General features: G+C 41.6%; 2 protein-coding genes across 2 annotated transcripts; both read right to left on the bottom strand.

The window, feature by feature from the left end:
• Nucleotides 1–464: 464 nt before the first annotated feature.
• On the bottom strand, nt 465–11,609 carry LOC118425114 (polycystic kidney disease protein 1-like 2). Its single transcript, XM_035833964.1, has 14 exons — nt 11,571–11,609; nt 10,774–10,952; nt 9,038–9,103; nt 8,560–8,667; nt 7,665–7,878; nt 7,042–7,165; nt 6,623–6,688; nt 6,044–6,231; nt 5,742–5,819; nt 5,163–5,393; nt 4,542–4,710; nt 3,538–3,723; nt 1,820–2,158; nt 465–1,388 (listed from the first exon to the last, which is right to left on the bottom strand). Exons 1-14 carry the CDS (start codon nt 11,607–11,609, stop codon nt 502–504), a joined length of 2,874 nt encoding a protein of 957 aa, XP_035689857.1. The 3' UTR covers nt 465–501.
• Nucleotides 11,610–13,701: 2,092 nt separating this feature from the next.
• LOC118425007 lies at nt 13,702–19,008 on the bottom strand. Its single transcript, XM_035833859.1, has 7 exons — nt 18,997–19,008; nt 18,422–18,542; nt 17,521–17,603; nt 16,757–17,002; nt 15,377–15,595; nt 14,226–14,544; nt 13,702–13,727 (listed from the first exon to the last, which is right to left on the bottom strand). Exons 1-7 carry the CDS (start codon nt 19,006–19,008, stop codon nt 13,702–13,704), a joined length of 1,026 nt encoding a protein of 341 aa, XP_035689752.1.
• Between the last annotated feature and the right edge of the window lie 2,225 nt (nt 19,009–21,233).

Raw genomic sequence — 21,233 nt, 5'->3', positions numbered from 1 at the left:
GGCAGTCACACAGACACGTACACAAACACACAGAGGTGCATACAAAGGCGCATACAAAGACAAACATATACACATAACACACAGACACAGTCAATCGTGCACATATGATACATTCGTCATATCTGGTTATGATACATTTGTCATGTATGGTTATCTTCTACTTGTCATGTCTGGTTTTGATGCATTTGTCAAATCTGGTAATGATACATTTGTCTTATCTGGTTATGATACATTTGTCATATCTGGTTATGATACATTTGTCATATCTGGTTACGATACATTTGTCAAATCAGTATATTTGTTATATCAGTCTGGTTATGATACATTTATCATATCTGGTAGTAATACATTTGTCGTATCTGGTTATGATAGACTTATCATATCTGGTTATGAAAGATTTGTCATATCAGTATATTTGTCATATCAGTCTGGTTTAACATACATTTGTCCTTTGACTTGCTTAGAGGCTTGTGGACCATTAATATGTGACAATAATATATTTCACACAAACCACAAGTTAGGGCTCTCGGAGTACCGTACCATTCTGTTCCTCTCTTCTCTATTTCTCTCCTCTCTACGTTTCTCTTCTTTAAGTTCCTTTTCTCTCCTTTTCTCTTTTCTGTCCAGCTCCTCTAACAGCTCGTGCATCTGGTCCAGCTGAGTGAACTGATGGCGGCTGCGTTCCCTAGCTGCTGGCGGCTGTGTTTCAGGCCTGTTTGCGGTGGCCTTGATCTTGTGTGCGACCCCACACACCTCCTCCCACAGGAACCCCATCATTCCTACACCCTCGGGGTCGTCGCCCTTCACTTCCATGTACACATCCATGATGATGGTCATGAACATGGACAGGAGGATGAACTGCATGGTGCACTCGAAAGACAGGAAAATTGCAGGGCCCCAGATCGGCGAGCTCTCTTTCAAAACGGCAAACGGAAACGATCCCAGCATCATGTTGAACAGGCTCATGTACGTGCCCAGCATGCTGGTATATCCCGGCACGGTGATGCCGAAGATGAGGTTAGCTGCTAGTGCGAATGCCGTGAAGACGATGCCCGACATGACAAAGAAGTTGATGAGAGGCCTTGCCGTCTTCTTCATGGTGTACAGCAGTGCGTTGACGTGCTTGTTGAACTTGAGAAGGCGAATGAACTTGACCAGGGTGCAGCAGGTGAGCGTGCCCAGCAGGTACGTGTACACCTGGTACCACATGGCGGCGCTTTGGTACAGGTGGAACGTGACTCGGCCCTCCTGTCCGGAGACCTCGTCTGTGGTGCTCTGGGCGCGGAAGTACAGCCCCATGGTGGCCATGCCTGTGGTGATGGTGAGTATCTCCAGCCAGCTCCAGGGGTCTGTCAGGTAGGCAATCACGTATGTGTTGAACCTCAGGACTGGGTGGAGGAAGAAAAGTAGTTAAAACAAGGAACCTAATAGGTTAAACTTTCCATTCTATTCTGTTCTATTCTATTTTGTTCTATACATTACTCGGTAAGCCCTCTTCTGGGGCATCCCACCCAAACTTTGTTTGTTGCTTACCTAGAATATCCATTAGTAAATTACTATTTCTTCCATATAGTCCTATATAGATTTTTTCAAAACAAGTACAGACTCACACATACATGTGTAACTCTACAAAAAGTATACCTTAATCAATCCTAGATAAAATCAAACATGACTGATTAATATCTTCATCACTGGAGGTTCATCAATAAAACTTTGTTTTGGAGCAACAATGAATTGTATACTACTACTGTTGGCAAAAAATTCTAGTCCTCACACAGCAGAATTAGTGGCCATTGCAGTAAAGATGAGTACCACCCACCTTCCCTGACCAGGCTGAAGAGCAGGAGGATCATCAGGACCATCCGTAGAACCAGCAGCAGGACCTGCCCATCGTGGTGGATCCTGAAGGTCACCAGCTCGGTTGCCATGGAGACGTGCCCGGTGATGCTGAACTCTGTTGTCATGGTGACCACAGCGAAGAGGTTGGCGTGAGGGTTGTACAGAACTGTCTCCATGAAGACGGCTCGAGTCCGGTTGTCCAGCCAGTTGTCGGAGCGAAGATGTGCCAGGGTCTGAAGGCTGGCGTTGAGTGTCTTGCCGAGGGCGGCTGTGTAACCCCCTCCAGAGTACATGCCATGCTCCCCAACATACAGGATATCTGCAGAGATGGGCATTAGAGAGGCTTGCTGGACAATGAAATAACATGTACAAAATGTGTGTGTGCTTTATAACATGGTTTTAATGATTGATAGGACCAAACAACTACTTGGCACAGCATAGAATCTTGCCCAGAATACAGTACCACTGGTACCTGTGTAAAAGCCAAAGATCCCTCTGTGCGCAGTTCCGAGCAGGGATATTACCATTGTACATTGAGACTGGACGGTATCAAGCAATACCTGAGGATAATAGAGTCTGCACAATGTGTAGCCTGGGTGAGGTAGAAAATGAGGCACACTTTCTTTTTTACTGCCCGTTTTATGACGACTTGCGAGAAAGCATCTTCTGCAAAATGTTCGACAAATGTCCAGAGGTCATCTGGGAACGGGACGAATTCAGAATTAAGTGGTTGTTTGAAGAGGGGGTCTCCGAAATTTCGAACTTCTTGCGCAAAGCTTGGAACAAAAGAAGAAGGCGATTATACACTTGAACTCACAACCTGTCCATTTATGTACAACTATAACTGTACTACATGTATTATGTTTTGCTTATTTTCTGTATAAACTCTGCTCTGTTTAGCTCTGCGGAACCCTTGTTTGATGGTTTTGATTGATGTGATTATGATTTGATATCTGGTTTGTTACCCGATTTGTATAATGGTTTCCGATTATGTTCCTGTCTACTATTATGTTTTTCCTTATCTTCTGTATAAACTCTGCTCTGTTTAGCTCTACGAAACCCTTGTTTGATGGTTTAATTTTGGTGATTATGATTTGATATCTGGTCTGTTACCCGATACCGATTATGTTCCTGACGTTCTTTTATGTTATAATATCCTCTGTTCAATTATGATTTGTATTGTATGTGTCTTATAAGCCCACGTGGGCTGGGCGTTCTAACGCATGACACGTTAATAAAATTCATTCATTCATTCATTCATTCATTCATTCATTCATTCATTCATTCATTCGGTATCTAAGAACTGCTGTCCACTTCCATTGAGGACTGTCTGCTGAAATTGGTAATGAAATAAAGATCTACAATGTGTTTTAGATGAACATAGAGTGTTCATATATGAATGTAGCTAATCCCCTGCTAAATTCCATTTGGTGGTTACTTTGTACATACATGTATAGAGAGAGATTTGAGTCTACATGAATGATGATGTGTACCTAGTAAATGTAACATCAGGTGCAGGTACATTGTAGTGATGAGGTTTGGGTACCAGCTGACAGAAATCAATGTTTATTTAGGTTTTGGGTATCTTATGCAGAGCACTTAATGCTTTTGACAGGATCTGTCTGATTTCAATAACCATGCAAAGATTTTTGAGTTGCTGTTTCACATCCCTAGTGTGTCCCAATCATGATGACTAACCACTATTGATATCCCCATATGTGTAGTCCCACGGGGACAGGATAGTGCTGTTGTCATGATCAGTGTTGTTAGTTGCCACTCCCCAGCTGCCGCTGTAGCTGCCTGTGTCCATTTCACCTGGGGAGTACTCGTCCAGACAACCGCCCACGACGGGAGTCATGGCATCAGGGATGGTGCAGTCTTGCTCTGAATAGAATACAGAAGTAAGAATCAAGTTTGGAGTACAACACGTCAACAAATAAACTTAACTTTGCAAAGGTTATACATAAAGTATTAGTTACTAACATTGTTAAGCACCATTTGAACACACAGTCTTTGAACATTGAATATAACAAAGTCAGAATCAAGTTTGGAGTACAACACGTCAACAAATAAACTTAACTTCGCAAAGGTTATACATAAAGTATTAGTTACTAACAAAGCACCATTTGAACACACAATCTTTGAACATTGAATAAAAATCAATTAAGAAGTGCTACATATCCACAGAATAGATGTGGTTAGAATGAATGTCATTGCTTCAATGCATGGCATTTGTACATGGTACAATGTAAGGCAACGTAATAAAGCAATTTATACACTCGTCTAAGGTCTATAACTACATATAGTACAGGAATGTGAATATAAATGGCGTATTGGCATAGTATAATATACAAGTTAAATGATTTGGTCTGTTACTGTACAATACTTTCTCTCTTTTTTAGAGCATTGCATCAGTGACAGTTGATTGTGCCAGAACAGCCGAAAGGGATTTAAGTATTCTCAGTCCAGGAGATGGTTTCTGAATGTCCACAAAGACACAGGGTTTCCAATACTGTACAACATCATATGAGCAAACTCAATACCACAACAAACACACTATTTTCTCCCTAATTCATTGCAAACTTAAATCGCATCATTCTATAAAAAAATGGAAACGGTCTTTATTTCTCTTTTCTTAGGGAAATACACAAATAATGTAGGGAAGTGACATGTGAAGCTAGCAATTACAGAAATGACCTAACCTTGGGTGGTGCGGACTTGTCGTAGTTGTAAGGGGGAGATGACGTGGGTTAGGTGCTCAGGTAGAGTCAGGCTGTCCTCACACGACCTCCCGTTGTACCAGGCTGGACAGTGGACAGCAGGCAGGACGTCCTGCTCTAGCCACGTCCAGTAGGACGCAGGATCAGACATCTGGGGAACAACGAAAGACAACCATGATGAGACGCCTGCAAACACTAGAGGAAGCAGAAAGTCAAGAATGCAGAGCCTGGTAATCAAGCGGCATGAGGAGCAAGTGGCCAGGACCAGGTCTGAGCATGCAGGTAGCTAGGTAGAGTATCAATCGATAGCAGCTCACTAACAATTTGGGTGCAATCGGTGAAAATGCATATATGTTTTGTATACTGATTCCGTAATTGTTGCCCATGCAGTAATGACATATTGGGTCAAAAAACCTGATGGCGGGGATTGCCATTCTTGTGGGCCAAAAAGAATCACAGAATTTTTCTGGCCCACTATAAAAAGCACACAGTACCACACCTGCCATGGTAAGAGACATACCAAATATTTCAAAACTTCAAAATTAGAGTCTAATGTGACAGTCATAATTTTATTTCATCCCTTGAAAGGAACAGTTAACCAACCTTTGAGAATGAGTCACCACCTTCCAGAGCTCTCCTGACAGAGTTGTTCATGTGGAAGGCCAAGCTGCTCCTCTCGGTGTAGGACATCACCATCAGGACGGACAGGAACGTGCCGTAAATCACGATCTCCTGGAGCGTACGACGCCACATCTTCCTCCTGATGCAGTGAGCTCTGTCTCTGGCCAGGTCTTCACCAACAGGGGGGCCTCTGGGTGCCTCCTTAGCAACAGGCTGGAAATGGAGGAACAAATTTGTAGACATACAGTACCAGAGCTGGTAAGTCCCTTACTCCAGCCCAGAAAAGAGAAAGCATGTCCATCCCAACAAGCATCTTTCTGTTCCAGGATGAGCGGACAGGTCTTGCAGGCAGGCCTGAGCCATGACTACAACCAATTCAGTATCATTTGAAGGTGTGCCAGAATTTTGTACAAGAGAGATGATCCCAGTAGAATTGTCCAACACTTTGTTGTAAGAAACATGCATTTTGGGTCGTCAATGATTGCTTGATGATCACCCTCGGAGCATTAATATTTGAAGATATGACTCACCTGTTCAGTAAAAATCTAAGGATCAGCTCACCTGTTCAGCCACAATCTGCAGGTACTCTTCATCACCTGTAGGTTCTGTAGGAGATGGGTCGTCCTCTGTTGTAGGTTTCTGAGACAAACACACAAACGTGTCAAATGACTTAATACATGACATTGTACATTGTAAGGCCACGACTCCATTCCTAGATTTTGCAGGAAAACAGCAACAACAAAAAACAGACAGATCAAACTATACAGACCAATTTTTTACAGCTTTACCCTCTGTACAAAAACTGGTGTGATAGTTTTTTTTACCGAGTTATGTAAGACTAACAAGCAAAAAACAGTCCTTACCCGGATGAGTAGCCCAAGGACGACAGCTGCAACCAGTACCTTGACCGGCTGGATCAGAATCATGTCTGTTACAAATGATGCGAGGAAGGCGGTTAACCACGCCTCCGCCTTGTCATGTCCGAAGCTGAGGGTGTACAGGACCGTGAAGAACGCTGCAACAAAGCTGACGGCAAATGCCAGCAGTCCGGCTGAAAACATTCCAAGAGTTCAGGAATCAAATTTGTTGTACGTGGCATAGAGTAAAAATGACAGTCAATATTCTTGCTGAATCAAAAGTGAGAATTTGTGTAGTACTAAAGGCCACATGATCAACTTAATCTGTAAAAGATAGTGGTGGAATACAATGTATATCAAGATAAAAACAAAGCCTGAAAGGTTATCTGTTTGTCAGGTACACACAGTTGTATTGTCTGAGTGAATATTCTCTGAGTAAATATTGTCCTCCAAGCCCTCTGTTAATTTCAATCACTATTTATCTCTTGCTCAATTTTTGCTAGAAAAAAATTCCGAAAACCAAGAAACAAATTGGTGTGGACTAAACTTTCACCAATCTGAGAGCAGTGATGTTTGTGTACTCACCTACTGTTGCTGTCCACCAAGGCAGATGGCATCCTCTTCCCTTTCCAGTGTCTTGGGGTTGAACATCTGAAAGGAGCAGTTTAAGTTGAAATGTTGAAACAAAGTTTATAGCTCTTCATCTTGATATGATGAGTTATTATCAACTTCAGCAAGGAAACAGCCACTTTTACCAGCACATAGCACTTTTCGGCAACAGATGACATATAATTTTTAAATATAGGTCAAAAGTTAAAACGTTTGCCCCATATTTGTCTCAAAAATCAATTCACAGACCGTAGACAATATGTCATTCTGCCTTATCTTTGCCTTAATAATTGGAAATGCAAAATTTAATACAAGTAATACTGGGAAAGACTGTTGCATGGTCTATCGTTTTCATTATCATATGAGTCTTTATCAAATCATCTACAAAACGTAACCTTTTGTGTCAGCAAGTCTTCTTGCTGGAGTGCTGCTTGGTTTGGGAGCAGCGTTCCTGTAGAGCAGTACAATCAGGGCGTTGATGGGAAAGACGATAACCGCACTCTCTATTGCGATCATGATCTGAGAAAAAAACCCAATAAAAATACTCCTTTTATTTTTACACTCCAACATTTAGCTGTCTACATACAAAATCTGAAACTTTGTGAAAAACAGACTGTCACTGTTTGAGAGAGCTCTTAGTGCTCAATACACAGCGCTTTGGAGATCTTTTTAGATGGAGGAACTACATGTGTAGTCAGACATTGAAAAATCGTGTAGTCTGGAACTAGTAGATGAAATCTTAATACCTGACCATAAAAATACATGCAGTCCCAGTACTACTAACCCTTAGGGCAATCAAAGATTGTCAATGATAAAAGATAGTCAGAATGGCCAAGTCTTTGATATGTAGAGGTGGTCACTAGTACAGGTTTGGCAGACCAATCCTTATGTGCTCATTGGTCAATTGTACAGGTTTGACTGTATATTAATGGCCAGGTGGTCCTTATGTAGACTCTAATCTGAGGTGGTTACTGCTACAGGTCTGTATATCAATGGCCAGCTGACTGTATACACTTACCTCTGGTAGGGAGATTGGAGGCTCTATTTCCACTCCCATGATCCTGATGGGCTCTGGGGAGTCGAATTTGTCTCCCTGCCCAAAGAACATGATGTTGGTCAGCATGGCGGAGTAAACGGTGGACATGCAGCACGCCAGGCGCTGGGCACGCGTGAAGGGGCTGCGGGCGGGGCGGCCAACCAGTGAGTAGAACAAGTGGCCGTCATGAAAGTCCCTGAAAATTCGAGATTTGAGTAGGTAGTAGATTTGTTATCTTGTGTTTCAGTAGTTAGCTACGTATGACAGGATAGATAGGAATCACCATCAGAAGGATGCTATTATTAATACATGAATAAGGAAAAGTATGGTGCATTTTTAAAATGCTCAAGGTGTAGATTACTATTAAACTACTTACTGAATAATTACTGTGTCATATCGTAACTGAACTTTAGCACTCAGTACCCGAAATACTTTTTTTCAGCCAGGTTCTCCAATTGGCAATCTGAGTCAAAAGCCAGGTTGCGCCATCAATGTTTCAAATTGCACCACTTTCAAGTGGTTAGTTTCTTCAAATCAGCTACTTATCCATTATCTTTTCTTCCAGATATATGGAACTACGTAATTTTATCAAAAATTAATACAAAAGCTTATGCACATAGGTGGTCGCAAAGCAGTGTTCCAACTGCAAAATTTCAGGTTGCGCAGTATGCAACCTGGATTTAGAATTAAGTTATGCCAAGCTAAGTGTGGTTGCATTTTCAAGAGGGCAAGTGGGCAATTCGAGCACACCAGTGCAGGTGAACAGGATGACTCAAGAAGACCTGGATAAGCAAGATGAGACCTTTAAAATTTCTAGATTTTGACCTTTAGTCTTGTTGTGTATAAAAGGTTGAATTGAATCGCGTTGCCATCTTACTTTGTGGCCCTTTCACTGATCAGGTTGGACCGGTCTGCCATCTCCTCTGGGGAGGCTACAAAGATCATGCGGTCGATTCTGCCGTCATCTTCATCCAGAGCGAGCCACCTGCAAGAAAGGTACAAACAGTAAAATCACTTTGAATTGACATTCAACATCATCATAAGGCACAAATTTTGAACAAAAGTTTTTGCACTAGAATTAATTGTGTGTGGATCCTACTCAGAATCTTATAATCCATGATAAATTTGATCATTTGATTTTGTTAAAGAAATGATGAGAGATTTCCCCCTCAAAAGTAGCCCTTAGGCTTAAGTAGATTATAAGAACTTTATTGCACGACAATTGTACACGTTGCAAAGTGTGGCAACAACAATTACACAAAGTGCAAAATACAGTACAGAATAGAGCCTTAAAATCCTAGTTAAAGTAAACACACTTTTTTTGTATAACAATCATAGAAGTAAATCCTCCATACTTGTTGCAGATGAAGTAGTCCACCCTTCCTGAGCGCATATGTTGGATCACCACCTTACTCAGGAACCTGCAACCAGTAGAGTATGTATGACTAGATTTAACCCTATTCAGACGGGGGGGGGCTTTTGAGGCCCGCGCTAACTTCGATGTTCTATAACGCCAGAACGGCTTACGCTAGAGCCACCAAATGTAGTGAGTTTTCCTAAAATATTGTTGGCAACAATTCTACGAAGTTTGACAAATTTTCCATTTTTTCTTGTTGCCATGGCAACCGTTTGTTGACAGGCAGTTTTGCCAAAAATCACTATTTTTGGTTCTAACAATGTATTTTTCAAATTTATTTGCTATATTACTGTGATTTTGTTACATAAATAAAATCTTATATTATTCAGCATATCTTTCATAATTATATATGCATAAATTATGCTAATTTGATGACGTCATCAGCCCAAAATCCAAGATGGCGGACGGAATGGCCAGATCAAGAAAAACAAGCTAATTATCCCTTAAAATTTGCAACTACCTGGTATTTTTTCATCAAAAACCATCTAAATGAATGAATTTAGTCTATTTTCATTGCCCTTTGTGATTATTTGTTGCAAAAAAAGTATTTTTGAAAATTCAAGGTGGTGGATATAATATGGCGGAGCCCAACTCGTATCTTAGATGTGCATGACGTCATTTTATGACGTCATATTGACGTCATTGATGTTGCTATTGGCAACGCAAGTCGTAATAAACATTATTATTCTGTTATCTGCACTTGTTGTTACATTTTTGCAGCATAACTTGAAGTTTTCTGAGAATACCCATTTTTCATGGGTTTGGCCAATGTAATCAAATTGATGACGTCATAATTACGTCATCTTACGTCAACGTAACGTCAAACGTCACATACTTGTCAGATATTATGTCGAAATCATGTCCTGAAAATTTGGTGGCCCTACGGCACGTCGTTTTAGAGTTATAGGACTTAGAAGTGGAGGGCCTCAAAAGCCCCCCCCCCGGTCCAGGGATGACCAAAAAAGCCCGGTCTGAATAGGGTTAAAACTTTCTTAAAAACCAGTTGTGATTTCTCTAACTCTCTAACTAGTCCTCCTTATCGAAAAAGCATTATTTACAGAAGTCTTTCTTATCACATGTACTTCTCAGCTAAAACAAACTATTGTCCAGAAATGATTTTGGTAAGATTCTACTCAATGCCATATATAATATGGATAATAAGAGTCATCATCATAAGACCTTCGTCCTATTCAGCCCAAATAGAGTACAATTTTGCATGCATATCACTATAATAAGTGTTTTAAAGTTGACATAAATGAAAATCCTCTCAAAAGAAAAAGCTTAATAAGCATTCTCTCCTCATTGACAGTGAATTTGAAATTTAACAGGCAACTTACTACCATGACTATAAAAGGACTGGTAAAACGCTAGTTCACCTTTATCAGCAGAGTAACCTATATCCGTTGTTTTCCAAAACAGGGTATTTAGGCAAATCAAGCCGACTGGTGGTAGTTTTAAACTGCAATATACTGAAAATATTGCAATTTTAAACCAACTTCCATCGACGTGATATCCCCAAATACCCTGTTTTTAAAAGCAACGGATATAGCAGTTTTAAATTTTTTGGGTCCGCTCTGTAAATCATTTTTCTATGTATTTCCAGGGCACCTGAAAACAGGTCACAGATAGACTTGTACCAAACTGATAAAGATAAACAAGTGAAATGAAGCTGACCATCCAGGGCTGGGGCCGCTGTTGTCGTGCCAGACGTGGACGTGTGTGAGCGGTCCGAGCCACTCCTCACAGGAGACAAGGAAAGAATCCACGCTCCCCCCTCCAAAAAGCAGCCGTCGGTCGTCATGTAGGGTGAAAGGCTCGCTCTCATTTTGGAGGCCAGACACAGAGAGCGAAACCTGTGTTCAACATGGATGTAGAAATGATGGCAAGCTTACAACTCTAATGTAAAGTCGGTACTGCTATACGGGACCGAGACATGGGGAACAGCAAAAGCAACTCAGCACAGAATACAACCCTTCATAAGCACTTGTCTGAGGAAGATGTTTAAGATCAAGTGGACAGATAAGATCAGCAATCTGGAGCTGTGGGAAAGAGCAGGACAAGAACCAGTGGAAAGCCAGATCCTCAAGAGGAAGTGGTCCTGGATAGAGTACACGCTGAGAAAGCCACCATCTACAACGCTCTAACCCACAGGGCAAACGTAAGAGGGGAAGGTCCAAGAACAGCTGGAAATGGATAACTAAGGAAGAGATGAGGAGCACCAGCAACAGCTGGCAGGGTCTGAGAATGAGGGCCCAGAGATGTGTACAGTGGAGAACTATCACCGTCGGGCTATGCTCCGACCGGGTCAAAGGGCCTATTGTAAGTAAAACAAGTACTAGTTACACCTCTGGTTCACACGAATCTACTTTCTTGGTTCTCATATGTCTGAAAGAAATCAGTAAGAGGTTTGCAGAAAAAAACTTGCACATGAAAAATATGACAGGTATGTTCATATGCTCACAGTAACGTACCATTGAAGTACAGGACCTTCCCTTAGATACTGTTTTCATGTTGTCATGATCTTTTAAGACCTCAAAACAATCTTGCTTCCATTTGACATTGAAAATGAACGTCAAATGTTTCATGAACTACTGTACAAGTAGCCTCAGTATCATACTTCTAAGTTTGCCCTCTCTCAGATACCTGCCCATGACATTCATTGATGAAATAATGAGAATGGTACCCAATGCTATACCTGAAAAAATCATTACAATACCTGTGCAGTGGTGCCGGCATCCAAGCGAAAGCCTGTGTAGACAGTGACTATGTAGTGGCAGTCAGGGTTGGAGCTCAACTTGTGCCCAGTTGGTGTGGTCACTCCCACCTACAAGGAACATAAGCGATTCTTAAAGTTAAAAACAGAGGTAATGAGAGAAACACAGCTAAGTGAAGGTTCCTCCAAAATGAGTCTGTGTTAGAGACTGTTAAACATCTAAGGTTTTGAAAGATGTTTCAACAGTCTTTCAGTGGTAGTAAATGATCTCCAAGGATTTCCATGGATAATGTAATGTAGATCAATGGTCTTTCAATGACCAATGGATCCATTGTCCTGGTATCAGCACTTTATTCTTTATCACAATACAGCAAAAGTAACAGGAAACATAAGCTTTCTTTTTGGGGCTTCTGTTCAATAGCACTAAGCATGATAATCAAGTTACAAATGCATAATTTAGCACAACATAAGACCATGCCTAGCAAAAGAGAAATCTGTATCTGTCCTTGGTGCTGAAGAACATTACTTCCATACATAGTGATACAAATAGCAAAAGTATACTGTTATACAAATGCATACAAAAACAAATACATACAAAAGGGTGGCAATACCCTTGAGTGCAGCTAGTACATGAGGAAGTGTACCAATAACATAGTTTCACTATTCTTAGACGTTGACAGTCATAACAGTTATAGAGCTTTTTTTAAATTTCAAAATGGGTTTAACTTTGGCAGATTGGAATTGAGGGTAACCAACCTTTTTGAGGTCCATTCTGTCGGCCCTTCTCGCCATCAGACATCCCAGCAGGAACAGACCGAACACGGACAGGACAGCGATGAGCCCCATCTGGTTCTCGGTAATGTTTGCGCTCAGCGCTACGTCAAAGTTGATTGGATTGGGAGGGACGAACCCTGCAAACTTGGTCAGGTGGTCACAGCGGCAGTGGAGGTGGGTGGTGTTGGACAGTGGGCCCACCTGTTTCAACATCGAAAAGTGCAGCAGCAAAGAAACAGACATACCCGTCAATTCTTTCAGTAGATTGCAACATATTAGACTATATGTACCAGTGCAATGAGGTATTGTGTAGAGTGTTCAACTTGCATTCAGTATGTTGTGAGTTCAATTCTCGACCGAGTCATGACAAAGACTTGGTGCATTGCTGCTTTCCCTGCTTAATACTCAAGCATTTGGGAAAAAGTATCATGGTAGTTAAACTCACACCTGTACCAGTAGACTACAACCCTTCTGCTGCACAAAGTTGTGTGACCTGAGAGCTAATTGAAATGGAGATAGCATTGATATTTGATGGGGAGGGACTTGAATTGACTGATTTGTAGAACCCATCATGATCTTTATTGCCCTTAGGAAGGTAGAAGATTAGGACGACCAAACATTAGCATTGGAGAATCATTTTGATTGTGCAACAAAGGACAGTACAATCCTATTCTTTCCATCGACATATTGTCTGAGCTTGCATAATGATTAAATATTGAAGTAGGCCTTTTAGCATGTGAAGATGATTGTTTTGAAAGTAAGAGTACTTTTTCCTAATGACATAAGGCACTTTCCTTTCTACACTACTCAATAGAACAATGTGAAAAGAAATTAATGATAATTTATTAAAATTATTATTAATAAATTAATAATTAATAAGTTATTTTTTCTGAGTCAAACTTACCCTACAACCGTCACCTTCCCAAAGGTGGGAGGAGTTTTCTCCAAAGTAGACACATGCAGTTTCCAATATGGACACTATGAACGTGGTGTCAACAAGAATGTTGGTGTCTTCTGCTGCAGATTTCACACCTGAGGGAAAGGCACCATCCATTGTTCTGAATAATGTGGTACAGACAGATTGAGGTTTGTAGCTTATTTTGAACACATTTGCATCATTTTGTCACATTACAAGCATTGGCTAACAACACAAAAGCAAGACTCAACCAAATTCAATTTAATTTACTTCTAAGTCTAGGTAGCCTACCTGGAAACAAACCATGATGTCTAAATTGCAAAATTCAATTGTTTTTAATAACGACTTCAATAAATGTAACACATGTGAATTATGATAGATGGAACATAAGCAGATACGCTCATAATATGCTAATGAGAAACTGATTTGCATAATATATGCGAAAATTGCAAAACCCCTTGATGATTAATGGTGGGAATTTTATACTTGTGACATGTGTATGTTAGTCAATGGTGAACATCACCATGCATAAATCATGAAAATGTGGAAGTTATTTGCATAATATTTACAAAATCTCTAAATATTGTTTTGTTTGTCAGTCTATGAGGATATATTTCTGATTCCCAACAAAAAGGATTCGTTAGGATAGTAATGCAGTATGGGTAAGGGGTGAACTCTGCCATCTCTGATTTCCTTGTAAACACAAATCAAACAGAGACATACCTAAGTAGAAAGTCATATTGTCTTGTATGTCCAACTTCGAAACGTTCAGAGCTTCAGAAGGCAGAAGCCATGAGTAAGGGTGGGACGTCAGGTTTGTATTGTTGTGAGTGTACGGCAGCTGTAGTGTATACTGCTGAGCCTGCGGCACAGGCAGCACAGTCGTCCAGTCGGCAGCTTTGAAGCTGTCTGCAGTCGGTGCCGACGCCTTCTGCCACACCAGCTGCATGTGTGGCATGTCCAGGTCTGGGTGGCTGGTGCTGGAGATGCTGAGTATAATGATGAGAGCAGTCCTGGCCCTCTGGGGACGGAAGGGGACAACCTACAGAGAACAACGAGATTTCTGCTTTGTTAGTTGTTGTTTTTCAAGCTGTTTCCATCACCTCAGCTTAAAAGCTGTGCTGAACTGAATAAACATCATTTTGCGAGATTGCATGGCACATGAGATCGCGCGGCACGTGAGATCGCGTTGCACAGTGGAAGCGTGTTTGGCTCAGGACAGACATGTGACACCCCTCTTGTGCCCTTAGGAAAGGAGCTTTGCTTTCTTCATTCAGGGGAAAATAAGTACCTAGCTTGAGCTTGGCCCGTTCTTCAGATAGGACGTTAGATGGAGGTCTCGTCTTTGGGGATAGCCACACCCCACGCAAATTAAAAAAAACACCACACCTTCCAAAAATGAGTAGGGGCCGGGCATACCCTTGTGTGCTATATAGTGCAAATCGTTCTGTTTGGAGTTGGTGACTCGCTACAATCACCTGGATGCAAGCCTGACCTTTTCGTATCAGCCAAAAATGTCTCAGTAATTCCTCAGCAGATGGACTTTATCGGAAGAACAGAACATAATAGCTGACGAGGAACGCTGCGGGGGGGGGGGGGGATTGGGTCGCATTTGAAGTTCTGTAAGTCTCTGATGTTCTGCAGGAGGTAGTTCCACGACTTAACTGAAGCAGGAATAAAGGATCTTTTGTGACAGGAAGAGGATGACTTGAGCGGTTCGTTTTCTAGGTTTGTTGGTGTCTTGGTAGTACATCCAGTATAGTTTCTCAAAAATACTACAACACAGAGTTGTTTGGCAGACGTGACATGTTCAATTTCTACTCTTACCTGCAAAAGAAACTTCTCACATTAATTTTGTATTAGATGCAACTCACAGTGATGTCGTCCCAGCTTTTAATCCAGCCTGTGTGCTTGTACACACCACTTGATGTGTTGCGTTGTTTGTCCCTGGGGATGATCATGTCCACAGGTTTGGGGAGGTGGTGCACTGGCTGTCTGTCTCGTCCCCTCCACACGGTAAGGCCCACCACCTCCGACCCCACATCAGGGGAGTTTTCCGAGTAACGGAAAGGATTGAAGTCGGAGTTGATGACCTGAAGATGTAGCAAAAATTGGGGAAGAGCAAACATTCACAAATAACTGTAATTAGTTTATTCACCTTAACTGTATTGCTGATAACATGGCTTATCTGGGACAACGTTGAGAATTGAACAAGAGAGAAAAGGAAATAAAAGAATGCTGAATCAAGAACAAGTAGCTTTCAAACTTTTGCTACACATACAACATACAATTAGCTGGTGTGTTACGCCGAAGGGCGGTTATACCGGCTATATAGATACAGATACAGATACAACAAAAAGCAGTTACTCAAGCAACTGGATATGATTATGGAAATCGCGTGGCATTGTGTCACATTCGGTATTCCCGGACCCCAGAGGTAATGGGTTTTGAAACCACTGACGTTTCATTGATGTTGTGCCCTTGAGAAAGGCACTTAATGTGGCATTCCTCACTCCACTTAGGTGAAAATAAGTACCTAGCTTCGGTTAGGGCCGTACCTTGGATAGGATGTGAGATGGAGATCCCGTGTTTGAGGAGAGTCACACCTTGAAGACGTTATTGATCCCACCACACTTATCAAAAAGAGGAGAAGTCCCTCCCGGTGTGAGTGGTTCAAAACCTACATATTGAGGTCACAGGAGTAGCACCGAATGGCAGCTCGATCAAGACCCTTGGGATTTAGCCCTGCCTATTGAAAGCTCTTCACAATTCAGCCCCTGGCTGCAAAGAGAGAGTAGTCGGCCCACCCAATAACAATAACAAACTGGTGAGACTTTTCAGACAACCAGTGTCTTTCATCAGTGACACTGGAGGGATCTTACTGGAGAGAGTTTTATATCCTTGCTGTGATTTGCTATGCAAAATAGATCTAGTTGGAGAACAGATTTATCGTAACTATGAACTACTATCAGTGTAGCAGTTCAATTCACAGCTATAAAAACTCTCTCCAACAAGATCTCTTTTGTGTCACTGACGAAAGACACCGGATGGTTGTCTGAAACGTCTTACCATATCCAGGGACTTGAGTAACTGCTATAACCTGGATGTCTAACCTTCAACAACGTTTCTGCTTCACATGTTGAATAGGCAGTCACATATTCTCTACAGTGATGCAGAAGAATTGAACATAGCTGGTACCCTGTACCAGTCTAGAAGAAGTAGAATCTAAAGCGATATTCCTATCAAATGCTCACCCCCACTCCAAAGCTATCTGCCTCCTCACAACCATTGGCAAGAAGTGTGTTGAATGCTGGAACCACAAACAAGGTGTCGTTGACTGTGAACACCTTTTTCTGGGCAATTTCACAAACTTCCTTATGGACCTTGGCATGCAACACTGACATCTCCAGTGTGGCAGACCCATTGTCTGGCAACAGGGTGTAGTACATGTGAAGGATGTTGCTGATTCCCTTAAAGGCAGCACTGGCTGTTCCATTGTTCTGTGAAGAAAAGGTGTAAGACTGTTCAACCCCCCGTACAAGCCAGTAGGCGCGTCCTGTACAGCCAATATGAGTGAGTAAGGAAACTGTACAAAAGCAGCACGTGTAAGTACTGCCTGCATACGGTAACATGGCAATCACATAGAGATCATACATTGTAAGCACGTACAACTCACCTCACTTGCAAAACGAGCAATGTACACAACCACTCACAGCATGCAGACCACATATTTACTACCTTAAGCAACTGTGCAAGTGACGTGCGTTGACGCACTCCCTCCCTGCTCTTGTAATTTTCATAAGAAAAAGTGACGGACGTGGCCTCCAAAAAAAATGTACGGACAAAACAATCCATGTACGGTGCAAGGTGCTGTAAATCAGCTTGTACTAGTTTGCTTACACAAAAAATAATAATGATTTCCAGCAAACTTGACATGCAGATAGTAAATTCTTAAAGGCTATTGAAGAGAGACTACTGTTGTCTAAAGAAGCTATTATATGATAAAAATCATTCTTACAACTTCAATTGCCTCTTCATCTTGCAAATCGGACTCAGCAGTCCAAGCTGAGGTCGCTGAAGCCTCCAAGAGGATTGTCATCCCTGCAGAGAAATTAGACCACACACGTCTGGTTGCTTGTAGGCTGGGTGTATGTATGTTAAGCACCAGGGACAGGACCAGAGTGAAGTCAGTAGGATGGTCATTAGTGTGAATGTAAGTTCTGTACCAGGGACAGGACCAGTGTGAAGTCAGTAGGAGGATAATCAGTGTAAATGTGAGTTCAGCACCAGGGACAGGACCAGTGTGAAGTCAGTAGGAGGATAATCAGCGTGGATGTAAGTTCAGCACTAGGGACAGGACCAGTGTGAAGTCAGTAGGAGGATAATCAGTGTGGATGTAAGTTCAGCACCAGGGACAGGACCAGTGTGAAGTCAGTAGGAGGATAATCAGTGTAAATGTGAGTTCAGCACCAGGGACAGGACCAGTGTGAAGTCAGTAGGAGGATAATCAGTGTGAATGTGAGTTCAGCACAATGGACAGGACTAGAGTGAAGTCAGTAGGAGGATAATCAATGTGAATGTAAGTTCAGCACCAGGGACAGGACCAGTGTGAAGTCAGTAGGAGGATAATCAGTGTGAATGTGAGTTCAGCACCAGGGACAGGACCAGTGTGAAGTCAGTAGGAGGATAATCAGAGTGAATGTGAGTTCAGCACCATGGACAGGACCAGTGTGAAGTTGCTTTTTGTTTCAAAATAAAGGTGAAGTGCTGTATGCATACGAAAGAATAATTCCTGAAACACATGGACTGCAAAAGAGTCTGGTATGAATGCATTGTATCTAATCTACTGTGACAGTCTTAAAGTCTTGTCATTAATTTCAATCAGTAGACAATGATGTCTTCATTTTCATGTACAGTACCTGTAAAGATGTTGGCAGACGCTACATTGATATCTTTTACTGGGATGTCATCGTTCGTGTTGTTCCCCACTATCATCCTCAGGGCCTCTGCTGATAGTTCTAAACCTCTTGCAATAAGCAGCTAAGATAATAAAAGGAAAAATGTCAACTATTCATCCGCATGGTAAAAATAGAAAATCAACTTTGAGACGTGAGAATAGGGCATGTGTTACATGTGCATCATCTAGCTCTTTTTATATTAATGAACATGCATTGCTCGCGTCTTCTAGATCCGGCCACGGTTCTTTATTTCCCTGCATTGTTGTTGCCATGGCCTACTTTATCAATATTTATCAGTGAGCACATCCCCCCCACCACCACCTACACCCTCTCAATATTACATGGCAAGGATGCAATTATTTTCAAATTGGTTTCTTTTGTGCATCAATGATCCCTCAAAACACAAATTCTAGTCTTTGTAGTTCTTGTTTTCATTGATGCTTGAAAGCTATATTTTGGGAGCGAGGAAAGATTGTTGTCATACAAAACAAATCTACGTTGATGTCAAAGTTATGGGAAATTGTGCCCCAACTTACCACATTGGGCATCAGGTGGTAACACTCTATGTTTTCAAATTAAAGGATTTACAATTTTTTTTACAATTTTCAGCTGCATGACGCAAAAATATAGAGAAAGGGCTGAACTTTATATGGAAAATTCCTATTGTTACAAGTGTTGCCTTTTCTCAAAATTCTAACGCACAACTGAAAGTAAACTATCCTACTGCCAAATCTTTAGATAGCTTCTCTGGTTCGGCAGCACCCATGGTTAGGAGGGAAGAAAGGTCCATGACATCATTGACGCCTAAGACCTCTGTCTGTGACAGGCCATCCATAATTTCAAGAGCCAGTGCTCCAACATCCTGTAAGAAAAGAAAGAGACATTTTGATGATAAGGTAGGTAGCTATAGATACATGTCACTCTATATACAGAAGTGGAGTAACTACACATATAAAGGCCTGCTGGTCATTTGGAGTACTTTTAGGTGGTCTTTTGGAATAAATTGAACCACTTTGAATCTTAGACAGTTATGAAAATATAATCTACAGTGATTGATAAAAAAAATATGAAGGAGACTGTTATAGACATTAACATTCCTTCGATAGGACGTTAAATGGAGGTCCCAGGTTTTAAGACAGCCACACCTCAAGCACGTTAAAGAACCCACCACACTTATAAAAAGAGCAGGGGTCCTTCCCAGTGTTAGTGGTTCAACCCTACACTCCTATGGCCGAACCTGGGGCAATTACTGTCGTATTGAGGTCACCAGAGTTGTACAAAATGACAGCTCGTTCCTTGCAATTTGGCCTACCCAATACCAAGGATTCACAAGGTTTTTTTCAGGCAATTTAATTTTTATTTCTTTCGATAGAATTTACAAAAGCAGGCAGATGCATAGTCTGGCCGCACAACATCCAGTAAGTATATTTAGGTTGATTAGAATACCGCTAAAACGAAGTCCTCAACTACACAAATGCTATCTTTTAATAGAGGCAGGGGGTGCTATTTACTGTGTCACTTGCAATTTGACACAGAACTGTACAGTGGAGCCCATTTCCACTTTCATCACCCAAATGTAATTCGGGTACCCATTTACACCAGGGTGGTGTGAAAGAAAGTTGTAGGACGAACCTTTCCCTTGGACACAACATTTAGCCAACCCATTCCCTCAGACTTTACACCTACACCTACACCCTCTCAATTTTCTATGGCACGGTGTCATACACACAACAGAAAAACAAAGTTCCTACCGCGGTTTCCGCCGTGATGTTGAGTGCTGAGACTCTCCCATCTACAGACACAACCTCCACCTCCATGATGAAGTCTGTTGGGGGGAAGAACCTTGAGCAGTACCATGGTACCTAAAGATAGTTTTCAAAAAGAGTTAACGTTAGATCACCTTTATCCGTGGGGTATCCTTTATTCGTTGTTTTTTTATAACGGTATTTAGGAATACCAAGTCACCGACCGCTGTAAAAAAAACTGCAATATTTTGAAATAAGAATACTTTTGCAGTTTAAAACCACTGTGTGTCGACCTAAATACCATGTTTAAAAAAATAACGGAAATAGGTAAACACGTGGATAAAGGTGAACTGTCGTTACTTGCTAATGCCTAAGGGTCCCAATCAGGGCCAAGGCAGGATGGTTGTGGAAAAGATCAAGATTCACATTACTTATGCCTTGAATACGTTGGGCTCATTTATGCAGTGGTCTTTCATATCATACTTTTTGTTCCCCAAAACTGCCCATCTGAACCCCAGATTGGAAATGTGACCTAAGCTTAGTAAGTAGGGGTGGGTACCGGTACAGAAAATTCAGGTCCAGGTCCGGTTCAGGTCCAAAGGATCAGGTCCAGGTCCGGACCTGAACCTGATTCAGTATGACTCATACCAATGGTCCATTTCACTACAAAGAAATCTGTTTGGTGGAGTATTAGACACTGGCGTTTTAAAATCCTACAACGCTGTTTGCACCTGTGCGATTGGCTGTAAAACTTAGTAGAAATTACTATAAACTCTACTCTAGTTCACTCTTGTTATTTTCTTCCACCTGCAAGCGCCAAAACGTGTGAATGCCTGATAAAATAATCTGTTAATTTTCTAATCGGTCCAACATCCGGTCCACCTAATTTTTTCAGGTCCGGTTTTTCTGGACCGGTCCAATGAGAAAAACCGGTTTTGTACCGGTACGCTGTACCGATACCCAGCCCTATTAGTAAGCATTACTCGAAGAATAAGAACCGGAATGGCAAGAAACAAAACTCTATCATG

This window comes from Branchiostoma floridae, chromosome 1 (assembly GCF_000003815.2).
Source record: "Branchiostoma floridae strain S238N-H82 chromosome 1, Bfl_VNyyK, whole genome shotgun sequence".
Taxonomy (NCBI): domain Eukaryota; kingdom Metazoa; phylum Chordata; class Leptocardii; order Amphioxiformes; family Branchiostomatidae; genus Branchiostoma; species Branchiostoma floridae.
The sequence above is the reverse complement of the archived record's forward strand: the minus strand, read 5'-3'. Positions and strand labels throughout refer to the sequence as shown.